General features: G+C 32.0%; 2 protein-coding genes across 2 annotated transcripts in view; one reads left to right on the top strand and one right to left on the bottom strand.

Moving 5' to 3' along the window:
* Window positions 1–1,170: 1,170 nt before the first annotated feature.
* On the bottom strand, window positions 1,171–11,220 carry mRpL27 (mitochondrial ribosomal protein L27). Its single transcript, XM_072532026.1, has 2 exons — window positions 10,786–11,220; window positions 1,171–1,511 (listed from the first exon to the last, which is right to left on the bottom strand). The coding sequence occupies exons 1-2, from the start codon at window positions 10,930–10,932 to the stop codon at window positions 1,230–1,232; spliced, it is 429 nt and encodes a 142-aa protein (XP_072388127.1). The 5' UTR covers window positions 10,933–11,220; the 3' UTR covers window positions 1,171–1,229.
* A 436-nt stretch (window positions 11,221–11,656) lies between these two features.
* Window positions 11,657–16,772, top strand: part of red (LysM peptidoglycan-binding domain-containing protein red) — a 28,679-nt gene continuing 23,563 nt past the window's right edge. The window contains exon 1 of the mRNA XM_072532025.1: window positions 11,657–12,079. Within this exon, the coding sequence (XP_072388126.1) occupies window positions 11,906–12,079 (174 nt within the window). The 5' untranslated portion in view covers window positions 11,657–11,905. The remainder of the gene's footprint in view (window positions 12,080–16,772) is intronic.

Genomic DNA, 16,772 nt, shown 5'->3' with positions numbered 1-16,772 from the left:
ACATATCGGAGATGATTAAGTTTCTGTACATCGATCTTAATGTCTATTATAAATAGTTTGGGCGACAAAGTATCTCACTATCGCACCCCTCTGCCAATTTTTATCTTATCAGGCATTCAATGTAGGTTTACAGTTGTTGTTGCATTTTCGTATATATTTCAAAGAATATTCGCATACCTGTGGTCTATTTATTTAAGTCTGATATTGCTTTTAAGTTAGCCACTGTTTGCACTCTGTCAAATGTTTTGTGGAATTCAACAAAAACAAGAGCCATGGGTCAATTATATTCGATAAACTTTTCTACTAGAGTTTTAAGTCACTACAGATGGTCAAATGTTCTGTGACCACACCAAAACCCTGCTTGTTCTTCTGACTGGTAGAAGTAGAAATCGAGTTTTGCTTCCAATATCTTCTTCTTCTTAAAGTGCCTATCCGTTCCGGATGTTGGCGATCATCACGGCTATCTTTACTTTGTTTATTGCAGCGCGGAACAGTCCAGTGGTAGTCGTGTTATACCACTTTCATAAATTTTGAAGCCAGGAAATGCGTCTTCCAATATGTTTGCCAGTATTTGAGTAAAAAGCTGGTATAGATGGTTTAGTAAGCTAATAGGCCTATAGTTTTCAAGATCTAATTTACCTCCTTTTTTATGAAGGAGGATTGTAAACGAATTTTTCCATTTATTTGAAAGGTTTTTGTTATGCAGACATATAATAAAAACTTTTTGTATTCGTGACATCAAAGATGGACCTCCTAGGTTAATTGTCTCAATGGCTACGCCATCTTCCCCTGGAGCTCTATTATTTTTCATATTTTTGAGAGCATCTTGAATTTACTTCCGTGATATATCTGGTATATCCTCAGATTCCTCATTCTCTACCTTTCGTATAAGCTGTTCGATGAGCTCTGGAATAACTTGAATTTGATAGAATATTTCATAGAAACTTTCCACCATATAATATGTAATATGCTTGGTATATCTTAAAAGTTGTTAATACAATACCAAATTACTATTCTTTTTTGTTTAGATAATTTTATATGCTATTTAGAATGAGATGATCGATTTTTGCCAAGTTTTTTGTAAATTCGAACAAGAAGCAAAATTTGACACTGTAATGAAGAGTGGGAATGGGGTACAGCAAGAAAAGGTACATAACACAAAATAACAACTAAAAGTAATGATTTTATTACATTTTTTATTTAAAATAATTACTAATATATCACACTACCTAGATTTCATTAACAAGTTTAAAATTTTGATGCTGTGGTGTAGGTATAACATTAAAGTATTTCTTGTAAAAATCTACACCTTTTCTATATCCATGGCATCTCTGGACCCATGTGTGGTCCCAATCCAAATCAACCTTTTCACATGTAACTGAAACTCTTCCTGGAAGAATTGCAAATAAGGTACCATTTCTACCCATACCAACGTTTAAACCTGGATGGAAACGTAAGTTACGTTGAAGGACTAAAATATTACCAGCATTTACATATCGACCATCTGTTATCTGAAAATGGACACATATTTAGAGAAATCTACTTTTTGTAATTATTTAATTCATTTATTTATTTATTTACGGATATATTTTTACAAAAGAATAATAGTAAATAAAAGTCAATCTGTACAGAGCGTAGGTTGCGTTAATCAAAAACAAACAAACATTGGAATTAAATTAAATTAAGAACTTAGTTACACAAAACCTTAACTGATTTCTTAAATGTTGCAGTTATTTACAGTTACAATAACTCTAAGCGGTAGCTGTGCTCATTGGCTGTTTTTAAAATTCTTGTAGTAGGTTCATTTTGACCATAGTTTGTAACATGAAAAGGAATGTTGAAAATCTCAGTATTACGAATTCTTCTAACATTAACATTCAAACGTATTAAACTTAATTCTGGAATTTGAATGCCTACATTCATAATGTTTTCACTCAGAAAACACAAATTTGCTTCAAAGCTTCTATGATATAGTGACGAGATTTAAGAATAGAGTATATCATCATATATGTATTGCCAAGTTTAAATCTGATAAAAGTTCTTGATAGTTTTTTGTTATACAAACATTATTTAAGACTAAGTTTAAATATTCCTTATTAGTGTAACTTAAAATCTCATTCTAAACTGGATTTATTAGTTTTTTGAATGGTTCATCGATCGTAAATAATTATAATTATATCAATAATAAACAACAATCAGTATTGTTTTTTGCTGGAACAGAAAGGTACTATTTTTCTGTTCTCTGTACTCTGAAAAATAATTAATTGGTATGTCATTCGACGTCACTATACAGAACGTCTCTTCAAAGAGCAAATCTTATTCCTTAGCAGCCTCACAGCAAAAGTTTCTTACTAAATATCAAGCGATAATTTTTCAGCTATAAATAACGTCCGCCTTCAGGATTATTTGATTCCGTTAGGCACTTTAATTATTCCAAAAAATATTTTATTTTCTTCTCGTTTATTCAATAACAGAATACATTTGTACCTGAATAGTAAACTTACCGTAGATACATTTATGGAGAAATATGGTTCTATTGAAGTGCAAGGAGAAAAATTACGAACTAGAAGACTTATAACGCCGGCAGAAAGACTAGTGTTATCCAGAGTATAATCACATATTAAGCTTTAGAGGTCAAATATTTGTCAGCCCACAGAATTTTTATATCTCAAGACAATTTGACATGTTATACATATAAGCAATTAGGCCGTATTTCAAACAATTGTCCAAACATCAACAGTATACCATTAACCACCCAGTCCCAAAATTCAACTATACCGAATCCTATTTCAACACCCAATTCGCAGGCTTCTATCGATATTGGTAGCCAATTACATCAAGTTGGAATAGGTGATCAAAATATTATAAATACTCCAAAACCACCTTCAATTTCTACTACTCCAAAAATTTTACAACCACCTAGGTACTGAAATGAAAAAAACTACAATTGCAGATGAGAACATTTCCACTAAAACTTCAACTGAAATACGTCGGAAGAAAAGAATCCACAAGCTTCACTCGAAATCGCGAGCGAATCACTCTGTTCGTCCGTGAAAAGAAGCATTGAGGCAACATTAAATCCCCCTATTGAAAATCCTAATGCAAATACTCAATTATTGACTCCCCCACCCATATCTTACAAAATCAAAACCCAAAAACTAAAAAAAAATTAAACACGCAGCACCAACACCAACCTCTCACTCTCTTAAATTATTCATGAATGAAAACTCCACATCACGAAGCAGTCAAAGAGTTCATCTATCTAGGGACATCGGTTAACCCCAATAATAACACATCTGAGGAAATAAAAAGGCGAATAATAATTGCAAACAGGTGTTATCATGGTCTATCAAAGTACTTAGCTAACAAACGTCTGTCTCAAAAAACTCGTATAAGGCTGTATAGAACACTGATAGTCCCCGTTCTCACATATGGATCAGAGGCATGGACGCTAACGAAAACAGATGAATCCGCTCTATCCATTTTTGAAAGAAAGGTGCTACGCAAGATATTCGGAGCGGTCTGTGAGAACGGAGTATGGAGGGGTAGATATAACTTTGAACTGCAGAATATCTACAAGCATACGTTTGGTGGTAAAGATATTACCACTATAATTAAGCGAAACCGCCTGCAGTGGGCAGGACATGTAGCCCGGGCCCCTGAGTCAAACATGATAAAAAAGATTCTAACAGCGCAACCCGTAGGAATGAGAAGACGGGGTAGACCAAAGCTAAGGTGGATGGACGGGGTAACACAAGATGCCGAGAAGATCGGAGTCGGCAACTGGAAAATGCAAGCGAGGGACAGAATAGAATGGCGTAGAAAGCTTGAGAAGGTCGAGGCCCTCTAAGGGCTGTAGCACCAAGATGATGATGATTATGAAAACTCCACATCACTTCTATTAAACTATGATCAACTCATGATGCTAATTGAAAATGCCCAAGGTAGTCAATCAATCACTTATAGAAATTTTCAAGGAATATACATCCGATTTTATTCTGTTAACCACATCATATCCAAACATATCAGACAAAACTACGAATCATCGTTTCACACGACAAAAATTAAATTGCAACACTACCTAAGTAATGACATTACAGACAGTGAATTATTCTCCCTCGATGCATAATGTTTAACTCTATACTGGAGTGGAATATTGATGGACTAATCCATCGCCTACCTATGCTACAAATCATTCAATCAGAATATATACTCCTCAGAAATAATATGCGTACAAGAAACTAACCTTACTCCTTCCAATATATACTCACGAAAACAATCCAACTGCTTTCGCAAAGATAAAACAAACACCAATCGCGCTAGTGGAAGAGTAGCAAACTTAGTTAGTAAAAAATGCTGGCCATGAACCCTTTCCACTCAAAACAGATCTCGAAACCATTGCGGTAAAAATTTCAGAACCACACAGGAAACTCATCATGTGTAATATTTACTTGCCTCCTAACAAACAAGTTAATTACAAAGACCTTCGCAAAGACCACAATTTGGGACTCACAAAATACAAATTTAAGAGGCCAAATATTAGACATTATTACAGATTTTCATCTAAACTTTTTCAATGATGGCAACTCTACTAGATTTAAGATATCGACAGGCGAATTATCAGTCCTTGATGTTCCTGTATGTGATCCTAACTTAACCATAGGTTTAGACTCGGAAGAATTGCCTTATTTATATATGGAAGTGACCACTTTCCCATAGTTATTACGAATTTTAACCATATACAGAAACATTAAGAATTTACTCCAAAATGGAAATCTAACAACGCAGATTGGGACTCATTTTCTCAATATATTGATAGTCACATATAAAGGGCTACATACACATGATATTAACGAAACCATTAAATCAATAAATGACATAATTTTAGAAAGTTCTATATTGCACATTGGTAAAACAAAATAAATACAGGGACGTACACCAGTACCGAGATGGTCTAAAGAATGCAAAGAGGTTATAAAAAAACAGTAAATCTACCTTTAATAATTATAAAAAGCATAAGACAATGCAAAACAGAATGAATTTCAAAAAATTAAAGGCAAAAGTGCAGCTTACTATAATGCTCGCTAAAAGGAATTCATGACAAAAGTTTGTATCGGCAATAAATAACACAACTAGCTCCAAAGAAGGCTGGCAATAAATTAGAAAAATTTCTGGTGCTCCACAGAGAACGTTTATCAAACACTTAAAAGTACAAAATAAAATGATGTCCACAAATATTGCAAACGTTCTAGCGGATTTTACGAAAGCCTCTCAATCGGACACAAATATCCATGTATAATACTCCTAATAATGAAAATCCCAATTTACTAATTAATAGCCGCATTACATTTCAAGAAATTAATTAAGTACTTTCAAACCTTGTCCTGGACCCAATGATAGCCCCACCATATTTCTAAAACATCTTCCGAAATCAGCCAAATATTATTTACTTGATATATTTAATATTTCATATGGATGCAACAGCGTTTTCCTTCAGTATGGACTAATTCCTACGTCCTACCTCTCTTAAAAGGCAAAAAATCACGATATACTGTGGAATAACACAGGCCGATCACAATTACTTGTTCCACGTGCAAACTTATAGAAAAAATCATTAATAGTAGATTAATGAGGACATTGAAAAAAAATCGATTACTGATTACTGAGCAAAATGGATTTAGAGAATCGGTCAGATGAATTCATAGATGAAGCGCGGCCAATAAAATTAAAGTAGCGATGATGATTTCCAACCTCCGATAGGAGAAGGAACCTGAAGAAGAAGAAGAGCAAAATGGATTTAGAGAATCAATCAACGGCTGATAACATTCTGGAACTCGAAAGCATAAATTGGAATTAATAGAAAATGTACTGAAATATTTTTTAACTTAAAAAATTACCTTATTACTGCCAGGATACACAGCATTATAAAAACGTTGCATGAGTGGAATATCCGGGTAAACTGTTTATCGTTAATCATCATTTTTTAACCCACTGCACTTTTCGGGTAAGAGTTTTAAATTCTTGCTCAAAAATTCATTACTTAACAAATGGAGTACCACAAGGGTCTATTATTAGCCCAACAATGTTTCCTAGTAGCGATTAATTATAGTTTGAAAAACATAGAAAACACTTTAGAAGCACGGATTTATGCTGACGATTTAGTGGTATTGTAACGATGTGCTGAACGTCCTACAGCAACAGCGTTCAACAGTTCGAACCGTGGGAGTGTCGATAATCACGCATCCATTTCCACGACAAGACGACGAGGTGTGGTCCGGAGCGGCTATTTATAGCGAGCGGCTGGCGTAGTTAAGAGAGTCTTGTGGCTAACTCTCTAGGCTCCCTGGCTCGCTAGTGCATTGAATCTGCGAGCCAACCCGGACAGAAAGACTACCGCAGTGAGGATTATGTTCTGTCCTTAATCAAGCAGAACTCGTGGGTATAGTGGATTGAACGTTACCGTCAACTCTGACTCAGAGTATAACGTGGATCTGCACAATCGAAGACTTTGGTGGAAGCGAGTATAAGTCTGCGTGCGATCGAATTCGCGTATTTCATTTTCTGTTAGTAATAATAATTTTTCTTTTACAGACGTCCGCCGGGGAATTCACTCTCGCGGGATCCAGGCGGGGATATAGAATATATTTTATTTTTATTTTTGTACATACGTTAGAATTAATAGATTTATTTTTATTTCAACCTGTGTTTTACTGAGTCTGTCACCTCGAAAGAGCTGCCCGTCACAGTATTTACAAAGGAAAAAATATAGATAGTATGACAAAATACAAAATGTTTACAATGCTTTATAAATAAACTGGAAATATCTCACACTGGTCTCACAACACCGGCTTTGAAGTTTCAACTACAAAAACAAGAGTCATCCTTTTTACAAAAACAAAAAATATTACTTTATACGGAAAACCAATAACAGTAGATCCTCATATTAAATTGTTAGGAATGCATTTGGACAAAAAACCAACATGGTGAGAACGTATAAAGCAATTACAATTAACTTATGAAAAGAGAATAAATATTTTAAAGACATTATCAAACAATATTATTAGTATACAAATCAATCAGGTCTAAACTGGATTATGGATGCGTCGCTTATTCTGAGCAAAATCTCTAGATACAATTCATAATAACGGTCTAAACATCGTACTACGACCATTTTAGAAGTATTGAGAGCATATATGCTGAACTTGGTGAGCCATCCCTTTACTACAGGAGAATGCAACTGATACTACAGGCATATAGGCTATTATGTTCAAATAAATAGGGCTAAAAGGAACTAAAACGTTAAAGAGGTTTTATTATTTCATATGGTCAATTGGCCCCCAAATACAAAAAAAAACGGCGGAGTGCTACCATCTAAAGGGGCGGGAATTTTGAGAAAGGGGTGAATTTGGCCCTATGCACTAGAGTACATTTTTGTGAATTCTAGACAGTTAGTTTTCGTTCATACATATCTACAGAAAAGTTGTTCAAAATTAAATTTCCTATCGAAATGTCAACAGGAACACACGTGACTTTTCTTTTTTGCGCCATAACTTGGTCCGAGCTGTCGTCTCGGAACTGTAGGCGGACGGCCTTTTTTTCTTCTAATCGTTTTCATGCTTTTCAAAAGAACTTCTGAAACTTATGCTCTGAAATGTAGAAAATCTAGAATTCTTTTCTTTTCTCTTTTTCTAGAAAAACTCCTGAAGCAGCAGCCTTTTTTTATACTCTAGTCAAGCATTGGCACACGATAAATCAATTGCATGGGTAAACATTTTTAGCGTCCATTTTCTAATAGAAATTCTGTACAGCCTTATCAACTCAACTTATCTATGTATCCCATGTGTGTATTTTATCCCACCAAGTGCATTCATCTTTTTTGCCAATGCCCATATAGTTGCATGCCACTGTAACGGGATTATTGTCAAACCATTTTGTCAGAATGACCTCTCCATCACCACTAATTAATTCTTGGCATGACCCTCTACCTTTCTTCTTCATTTTGGTATCTGACAAAAAAGGTGGCTTCTGGAACCTATCAACTCTAACTGTAACAGAAACGTAAATGCGCCTTTCTCTAAAATATTGCAATACATTATAATTAGTAAAGTAGTTGTCATAGTAGAGCCGGAAATTAGGAGCAGTTATTCTTTTTGATAGAGCCATAAACACAGAGTCGCCCAACCCAAATATAAGTGATTGTATTTCATCCAATTATTCAGTAGTTGCTCCTTGATATATTATGAAATCATACAACAGTCCAGTGCTTCCACATAAAGTGAAGATTTTAATACCCCAACATATTGTTTTATGTTTATCTATCCCTTAGCTGGTCTCAGGACCAGCAACTTCATGTAGAGTCGTATGTTGCCATGTTATCAAATCCACTGGTAACTTTAACATCTTAATATATAAGATCAAATAATGTAAACTTAATTTTAACCTACAACTTTTAACGGGTTTTTACCCAGATATTTAGTGGCTTAAAACATGTACCTAGACACTGATGATGGAATATGGATTCCGAAAATGTTTTGTCTTTATGATATAGCCCGATTGGGTTTTTTAATTATATACCTTTTATAAAGGATTTTAATAAATTTTTTGAAATACAAAATATTTTAATGACAATATGAGTCCTGGTCTCACTAATTAATGATTCCTTTGAAAAAGGTATATTTCCTAAAGTGCCTAAAGACAGCCATTATTATTTCTCTTAATAAGGGTGGTAAAAAATTTAATTTCTGCAACTATAGACCTATTGCCATACTACTGGTCCTACCCAAAATTATTGAGAGACTTATAAAAGCCTGACTTATGTCCTTTCTTGTTGAAAACAACATTTTATCACAAAATCAGTTCAGCTTTTTATCTAATAAATGTGCCAGCGATGCTGTTTTCTGTACTGCATGGGGTCTATAAAGCACTGAACAATAATCTTTATACTGTCACTGTTTTTTGTGACTATGCCAAAGCTTTTGATTGTATAAATCATAACATTTTAACAAAAAACGAAATTTCTATGGAATTCGAGGTATTTCTTTGAATTGGTTCCAATCTTACTTGAGGAATAGGAACCAACTAGTTAGAGCAGGGCTTCCCAAACTTATTCGTACTGTGACGCCCCTGGGACTTTGCTATTTTTTGCGACGCCCCCTCAACCCAACCCCCAATAATACTTACCAATTTTAGTGCTAGCCTAGTAACAGGCTATAGTTATAATAAAAACACTATTTATTTATATTTTTTATTAGAAATTTAGAAAGAAATCAAAACATAGGCACAAAAATGAAAAGGGATATTTATTTATGTAACTGACTGGTTAATGTGAGGGATGTGCTTGCTTTTTTGAGCACAGTTTATGAAACCGGGGCTCCAGTTTGGAAATTGCCACTCTCATTTGTTTTTCCAAGTTTATGTTTGACCTGTACTTGTTTTTAATTACTGCAACTGCAGAAAAGCCCGTTTCGCACAAGTATGAAGTCATAAATGGTAACAAAACCTTTAATGCAGCAGTGCTGATGCAAACAGTTTGTCCTTGTCGTATTGAAGCCTTAGGCTGGAATCACAGGACAATTATGTCAGTTTTTTTTTTTCTTCCTTTGTTGAAAGTGTCGATGGCATGGATGACAGGAAAGGTTTCTGACACAGTCATATTGCTCCATTTCTCCACAGTCATATATGCACAGTTATTAAGGAAATCTATATTATATTCAGCAAAAAAATTATACAACTGTCTCCCTTTGCAACTTAAATCTACAACTTCTTTTCTTAAGTTTCGTAAATTGACAAAAGCCTATCTATGTGAAAGACCATATTATTCAATGAAAGAGTTTCTTAACAAATAACTAAGAAATTACAGTACATTTAGGTATAAGTAACTAAAGTATTTTTTATATATTTGGGTATCCCATGCAGCAACTTAAACTTATTCATAAACTAGTTCGTAAGGTTTTATTATGCAATTTGCATTTTAGTTAAATTTTACAATGGATTGTATATTTTATTATCTTTTATTTTGTGATAAGTACTGACGATTCATGTAATTTTAGTAAATTTGAATTGTTATTGATATTTTTTTGACTTATTGTAAGCTTTGTCCATAAAATTGTACAATTTTCAGTGTCAATAAAGCATATTTCTATAATAATACAGAAAATAGGATTATATTTATATGGGGTTAAACCACAAATGTGCAATTACATTTCTTTTAAATTATCGAGTAGTTATTATAACCAAGTGGTTATAATCGAAACGAAACGAAATCTAAACGTCAAACAACAACTATAAAACGTGATTTTCGTTAGGATCAATTGTGTTAAATAATATAAACATATTATTTAACTTGAAAATGTCACAAAAAAACAGATTCAGAAGTCTTTTGTAGAAAATAATATTTGAAATATATTAAAACATTGAACAATGACTTATTTACTATGAGTAAAAAACACGACACTTTCGTCTATATTCTTTGCTTTCAGCAAAGAATATAGAGGCATATGAGTCTATATTCTTTGCTTTCAGGTTAAAATTTAAAATATTCAGATTTTTTTCTAAAAGTTAATAAACGATATTATCAAGTTATATTGATATATAACTATTATATATAACTATTATATTAATATATAACTATTATATTAATATATATATATATATATATATATATATATATATATATATATATATATATATATATATATATATATATATATTCTCAAAAGATTTTATTCAAACCTTGTATTCACTTGTATTCTTTATGTTTTAATGATATATGAATGGAAAACTTACTTTTATACCTCTGTGTTTTGGCCTGACTTTTGTACTCGAATTTCTTGTACTACCGCTTGTCTTTTTACTCGCAAACCGTACAATATTTTGAATAGCAGCTGTGGGTTTTAAGACAGTAGCTTTGATGTAATTTAAAGTAAAATTCATTTTAATATCCTTAAATTTAGTATAGCATAACCTATAATATATAAATATAATATGAACTTTCTTCTTCTTGTTACTTGTTGTTGTTTTAATGGGCTTTGTTTGTTTTTTACAATTCTCCCAACTAACTTTGAGCTTTGAGGAAATATGAATTTTCGTGTGCTCTGTGCTCGGCAATTTTTTGACCTGTTTCTATTTGATAGTTTACTAAACATAGATAAATAATATAGCATGGTACAATGAATACATTGCACCATGTGTTCATTGTACAATGATAATATAGTATGTTTACTAAACTTGATTTGATTAGCTGATATCTGTGATGTAAACAGATCAGCTTATGGATCAGCTAAGCAAGGGATATGCAATGAAAAAAAGAACATACACTTGGCATAGTATTAGCAAAGAATATAGAATCATTCTATATTCTATTAGAATGCGCGTCTATCTACATTCTTTGGTATTAGAATTGTACGGAGTATATGTAAAAGCTACTTTAATACAGTTTTGCACGATTTTCAATAAACGATTATGATTTATGGTTAACAGTATAAATATAAATATTAACACAGTATAAGTACAAAATAATAAACAATTGTTATTTATTCTGTGAAGAAAAAAAATTATTTATTTGTGCCTGGTCGTGTATGTCAAGAAATATTCGAATTGGTATGTTACAAAAGTAGAGGAAGATGACAACTGATAGTTTTGCTGCTGTCATATTATGACGTTATAAGACAAACTTATCAGCTGTTAAGATAGGAATATTAAAGATGGAACCAACAAAAGATAAATTAATGAATGTCTTCAGCTGAATAGCAAGTCACCGAAAGAAATAACATTACATGTATTAATAATAACTTGAATATGACGTAAGAATTAAGTGTATCACATTTAGTGCAGTGATAAGTGATAAGAAATAGATTGTATTACAATAGTGAAAGTTCTCATCTGTCCAAGAAAATTTTATTTAAATATGGATAGATGGGATAGAGGATCCTATGAAAGATTAAGTATAAGAGAATCCGCACAATGTCTAAAAAAATACGGTAGCACTAACAAGCGTGTAACTAAGAATGAATCTTACATAAAACACTATGTAACAAATACTGACACCTTACAAGGTATTGCCCTCAAATATAATGTTACGGTAAGTGTTTTTTTTAGTTACCACTTCTAAATTAACTTTTATAGAGTTAAAAAGCATTTTTATATTGTTTCACCTTTGTTTACAGTTAAGTTTTATTTGTATAATGATTTTTAAGTAAAGTTGAAGTGCAATAATTTAATTGGCTACACTACGACTGGTTTACAATAAACTAGTGATGATGAACGTGGTGATTTTTAAATCACGCCGTGATCAGTAACCGTGATTTTTAAATAACAGTGATTATAAAGAGTGGCCGTAATCATAGTTTTTTTACCATAGGTAGTCACAAGTGTCGTAAACTAAACAACACGATCGTAATCACTATGTGTTAGGTAGTTCTATAAAAACATATTGCTGATAATAAATGTTTAACTAAATGCAACTAGATGGTTTGACTTATAATAATAAATTTACAATACTAACAATAATGTGACCCATTTAAGGCACTATAAAACTTTCTTGACAACACTTCCTATAAATAAAACTACCAATAATAATTCTAGAATTTCACTTAAACTTTTTTATAAACTTTTAAGAATGTTTTTATGAAAGAAAAAAATATATTCAGTATGATTAACCAGTGATATTATTTTAAAAAGACAAATATCAGTAGATAATAACATAAAATATCTCATATTTCAGTTCCTAATATTCATCTTTATAAATACCCAAATGTTAGTCACCATTCTCCAAATCACATTCACCAAGAATACCATAATATTTATTATATAAAAACAGGTATTGTGAGACTGTGACCGTGATTTGATATCTGATATATCTGGTCTATCAAGTAAACTCTTGCAATAAAAGTTCAACTCAACTCTTGCAACTTCAGAAAAGCCATGTGTAGCATATTGGCTCAAACTATACCTCTTTTCAAATCTAATAAAATCACAATAAAATATCATATTTGGTATACACAGGAACTTATAAAAAATTTTCAGGTAAAGTACCATCTACATAAAATATAAAAAAAAGTAAATCATTGGTTTATTATTGTCACATTCTCCAGTTTCAGAAAAATAATAAAAAGTAAGATTGATATCACATACAGAATCTATATAACTAAATAAAACTGAATCTTTTCTAAAAAGTGATCCCAAACAATTTTAAAAATATATTCGCCAAAAACCAATATATCTTGCATACATGTCTCTATGATCCTTGACAAATCCACATGTGAAACACCTCAAACTATTCTCAATGCATTTGCAATTTTTTTCCAGAATGTTTATGTTAACTACTCATCCCTCTCACTTCTTGAGTATTCTGATCAAGACTTGTGCTCTCTCAATATAATACTTCATTTTTTCACTGAGGATGGAGTGTGAAATTTTATATGTGCTATAAAATAAAAATAAAAACATTTAAGTATTGCCCTAATAATATTTACATTTCACACTTAATATTAACTTATCTTAGCCTTCTTATATAGCCTTCTTATCTAGCTTATAAGATATCTTAGCCTTCTTTCTTCTTAGAAAAATAAAAAACAACACACAGCTGGTCATGACAAAATTTCATACTTGATTCTTTGAGATTGTTTACAACGTTTTACAATATTGTTCTGAAGCTATTTTCTTGTGGCATCTTAAATGTTTTACAACTCCCATGCATTATAGGTAAAATCTTATACTTTCCCAGAAATTTGGAAGATTGCTAAAATATCTACAATTTATAAAAGGGGCCCAACAAACTGAAAAAACCTATCAGAGATCTAGAGGTGTCTATTGGCAATACACTCACTTTCAATAAACATCGATGAGGTTGTGGAATCTTGATAACATTGATGAAGACATGAGAAATATGGGAATATATGGCAGACAATGGCGATAGATAGGGACCACTGGATAGAAATTATTGAGGAGGCTAGGACCCACGCAAGGTTGTGAGGCCAGAATGATGATGATGATGAAATGTACTGAAACACTTGGCTTGATCAGTAAGTCAACAAGAGATTTTAAAAATTTGGACAGCAGCCCCTCTTCTTTGTACAATAGTCTCATAAAAACTAAACTGCTCTATGCAGCTATGGTGTGGTTTCCTTACTATGAGATCCATTTAGATAGGCTAGAGTATGTACACAATGTAGATTTTTAAAATCCTTAAATTTCAAACTTATGTTACCTTAATGTTTTTTTTGGCATAGGCATTTACCATTCAGCCAATCACAACTTTTTTAAGTTCTTCCAAAGGAAAGAAAAAAAAATAATTATCACAATATATTTATTATTGGTTATTTGGTTATCCATGGAACAAACATGGTTACTCGCTTCTCGTCTAGGGACCCATTAAGACATTAAATTAAAACACAAACTAGACAGGGTCACGGGAGTAGGGACCCATCAAAGACATTAAATTAAAACACAAACTAGTCAATCATTTTTATCATTAATGTTAAAAGTTATGAAAAAGAGTTGGCATTTTTAGAAATGTATCCTGTAAAGTACAAGTTGAAAGTTGTTACAGAATGTAATTGTTAGGGTTAATAGTAGGAAATTTTACTTTCCTTTGGTAGTTATAAATTGCAGTCATACATTCTTACCTCTACTTGGATATAACTGGCTTATAATCTTCTTCCATTAAAGATTTTAAAATGCATATAAAATTGAGGCATGCTGCGAAACCAATATTTCACAGATCTCATGAAATGCTGTATGCCTTGAAACCAAAAGTAGAGGAAGAGTTACATATACTTCATCTAATTTACTTACCGTTGTACGTCATCCGCGTCATCGCCCGTGAGGTCACATGATACCAACACGAAATATATAGGCGGTAGGTGTGTTCTTTTTTAAAATCACTTTGCCGAGTACACTGGCACTACAGCCACTAGACATATTTTATTATATCCGTGTAGAAATAATATTTAAACATTTCTATTCATGTTAACTTAAAGAAATACACAATAATATGTTTCATTTAATTTGTATAAATGAATTATAAAGCATTTTTATGAAGAACATTTGTTCGGAACATACTATAACTGTAATCGAACGAAGGTGATATTTTGGCATAAATTGGTAACACTTATTTGACAGTTGCGGTGTTGACTAATGTTAATCAGTAATGAAACAAGTGTTGTTTTTATTTAAGTATTCCACTTTATATCTTTATATGACGCATACAAGCGGCTCAAATAGTTTTTAACAAGATAATTTTTAACTCTTGTTTTGTTTATTTATTTACATTAAATATTAATTTGTTTTGTTGTATAATCCACTTTTGCAATAATTATGTGACCTATTTGATTTAAAGTGGATTCAGGATTTTTTTATACTTTGGCAACTATGTCAACTTCAATATCTGTCAATGATAATAACGTGCAACGGTAAGTAAATTGGATGGACTGTAGAATGGTCAGTATGGTTATTTTATCAAAGGTAAAGAGTATTAAGTGGGCTAGTCCTATAGTTATTGTACCCAAAAATAATTTAAATGAAATTAAAATTTGTGTTCATTTTAAAAAGTTGTTAAATAGATGGGGATGGGGATCACTGTATATTACCTTTGCCTATATATGCTAGTTAGCAGGTAGTAAATATTTTACAGTGTTAGGCTTGAGCATACCAGCAACTTAAAATAGGGGAAGAATTGAAAGAATACTTTACTATTAACACTCACTTGGGTTTATTTAAATATAACAGACTTACTTATGGCGTAATCTCAGCACCAGGTATTTTCCAAGCCATAATGGATACAGTGCTATCTAATCTCCCAAAGACTAAATGTTATTTAGACGATATTTTAATTCATATTACAACTTTAGATGAATGTCATTTAAATATAATTAATTTAAAAATAACTAATATAACTAATAACTAATATAACTAATTAAAAAAATTAGAATAATACAACATAAAATAACAGTAGTAAATGTAAATTTTATAAATCAAGTCTAGAGTTTTTAGGGCATATTAAAGATGCAGGTGGTTTTAATGGAAGAAAAAGTCATATGTATTAAGCATGCTGCAACGCCAGAAAGTATAAATATATATATATATATATATATATATATATATATATATATATATATATATATATGTATATATATAGTGCTACACAAAAGTCTGTCCCCCCCTTGTGTCTTTTGAATGGCTATTATAATAGTGAAATTTGGAGGGAGGTAATAAACAGATGCAAGGTTCTCAACTAGTCATTACAGATAAGGTAATAGTGACAGATGACTTTACAACGCTACTGTGACGATAATTTTAAATGGGACCTTATGGCAAGTGATACCTCGTTTGAAAGGTATTGAAAATACCTATTCAGTCATAATCATTTTGTTTTAGTTGCTCATTTTGATGAATAAATTAATTAAATACTAAAATAATAGCTTCCCATTTAATTAATAAATATTTAACAACCAGTTCTTGTAGTAAGTGTTCAAAATGTGCTCCATCTACTTCCTGACAGTAATGCATCCTATTTCTAAACTTTTGCCATACTCGTTCAAATGTGTGGGGGGAAATTATCCTACATTCTTCAACAAATCGTTGTTTGAAAATGTTAATATTGTCGAGTGCTGTAGCGTACACTTTAGATTTCAAGTATCCCCACAGAAAAAATCTAATGGTGTGAGGTCCGCTGCCGAGCTGGCCATTCTATCGTACCTCGTCGTTTAATCCATCTACCACGATATTCCTCATCTAGGTAACGTCTTACTGCACCATAATGGTGTGCAGGAGCA

The sequence above is a fragment of the Diabrotica undecimpunctata genome, chromosome 5 (genome assembly GCF_040954645.1).
Source record: "Diabrotica undecimpunctata isolate CICGRU chromosome 5, icDiaUnde3, whole genome shotgun sequence".
Classification (NCBI taxonomy): Eukaryota; Metazoa; Arthropoda; class Insecta; order Coleoptera; family Chrysomelidae; genus Diabrotica; species Diabrotica undecimpunctata.
This window is presented reverse-complemented; position numbering and strand designations above follow the sequence as displayed.

Excerpts from the sequence above, each read along its gene's own strand:
- mRpL27 (XM_072532026.1), bottom strand. The coding sequence starts at position 10,932 with ATGAATTTTACTTTAAATTACATCAAAGCTACTGTCTTAAAACCCACA. Across the intron at positions 1,512-10,785 it reads CAAAACACAGAGGTATAAAA|ATAACAGATGGTCGATATGT; the intron begins GTAAGTTTTCCA and ends GTCCATTTTCAG.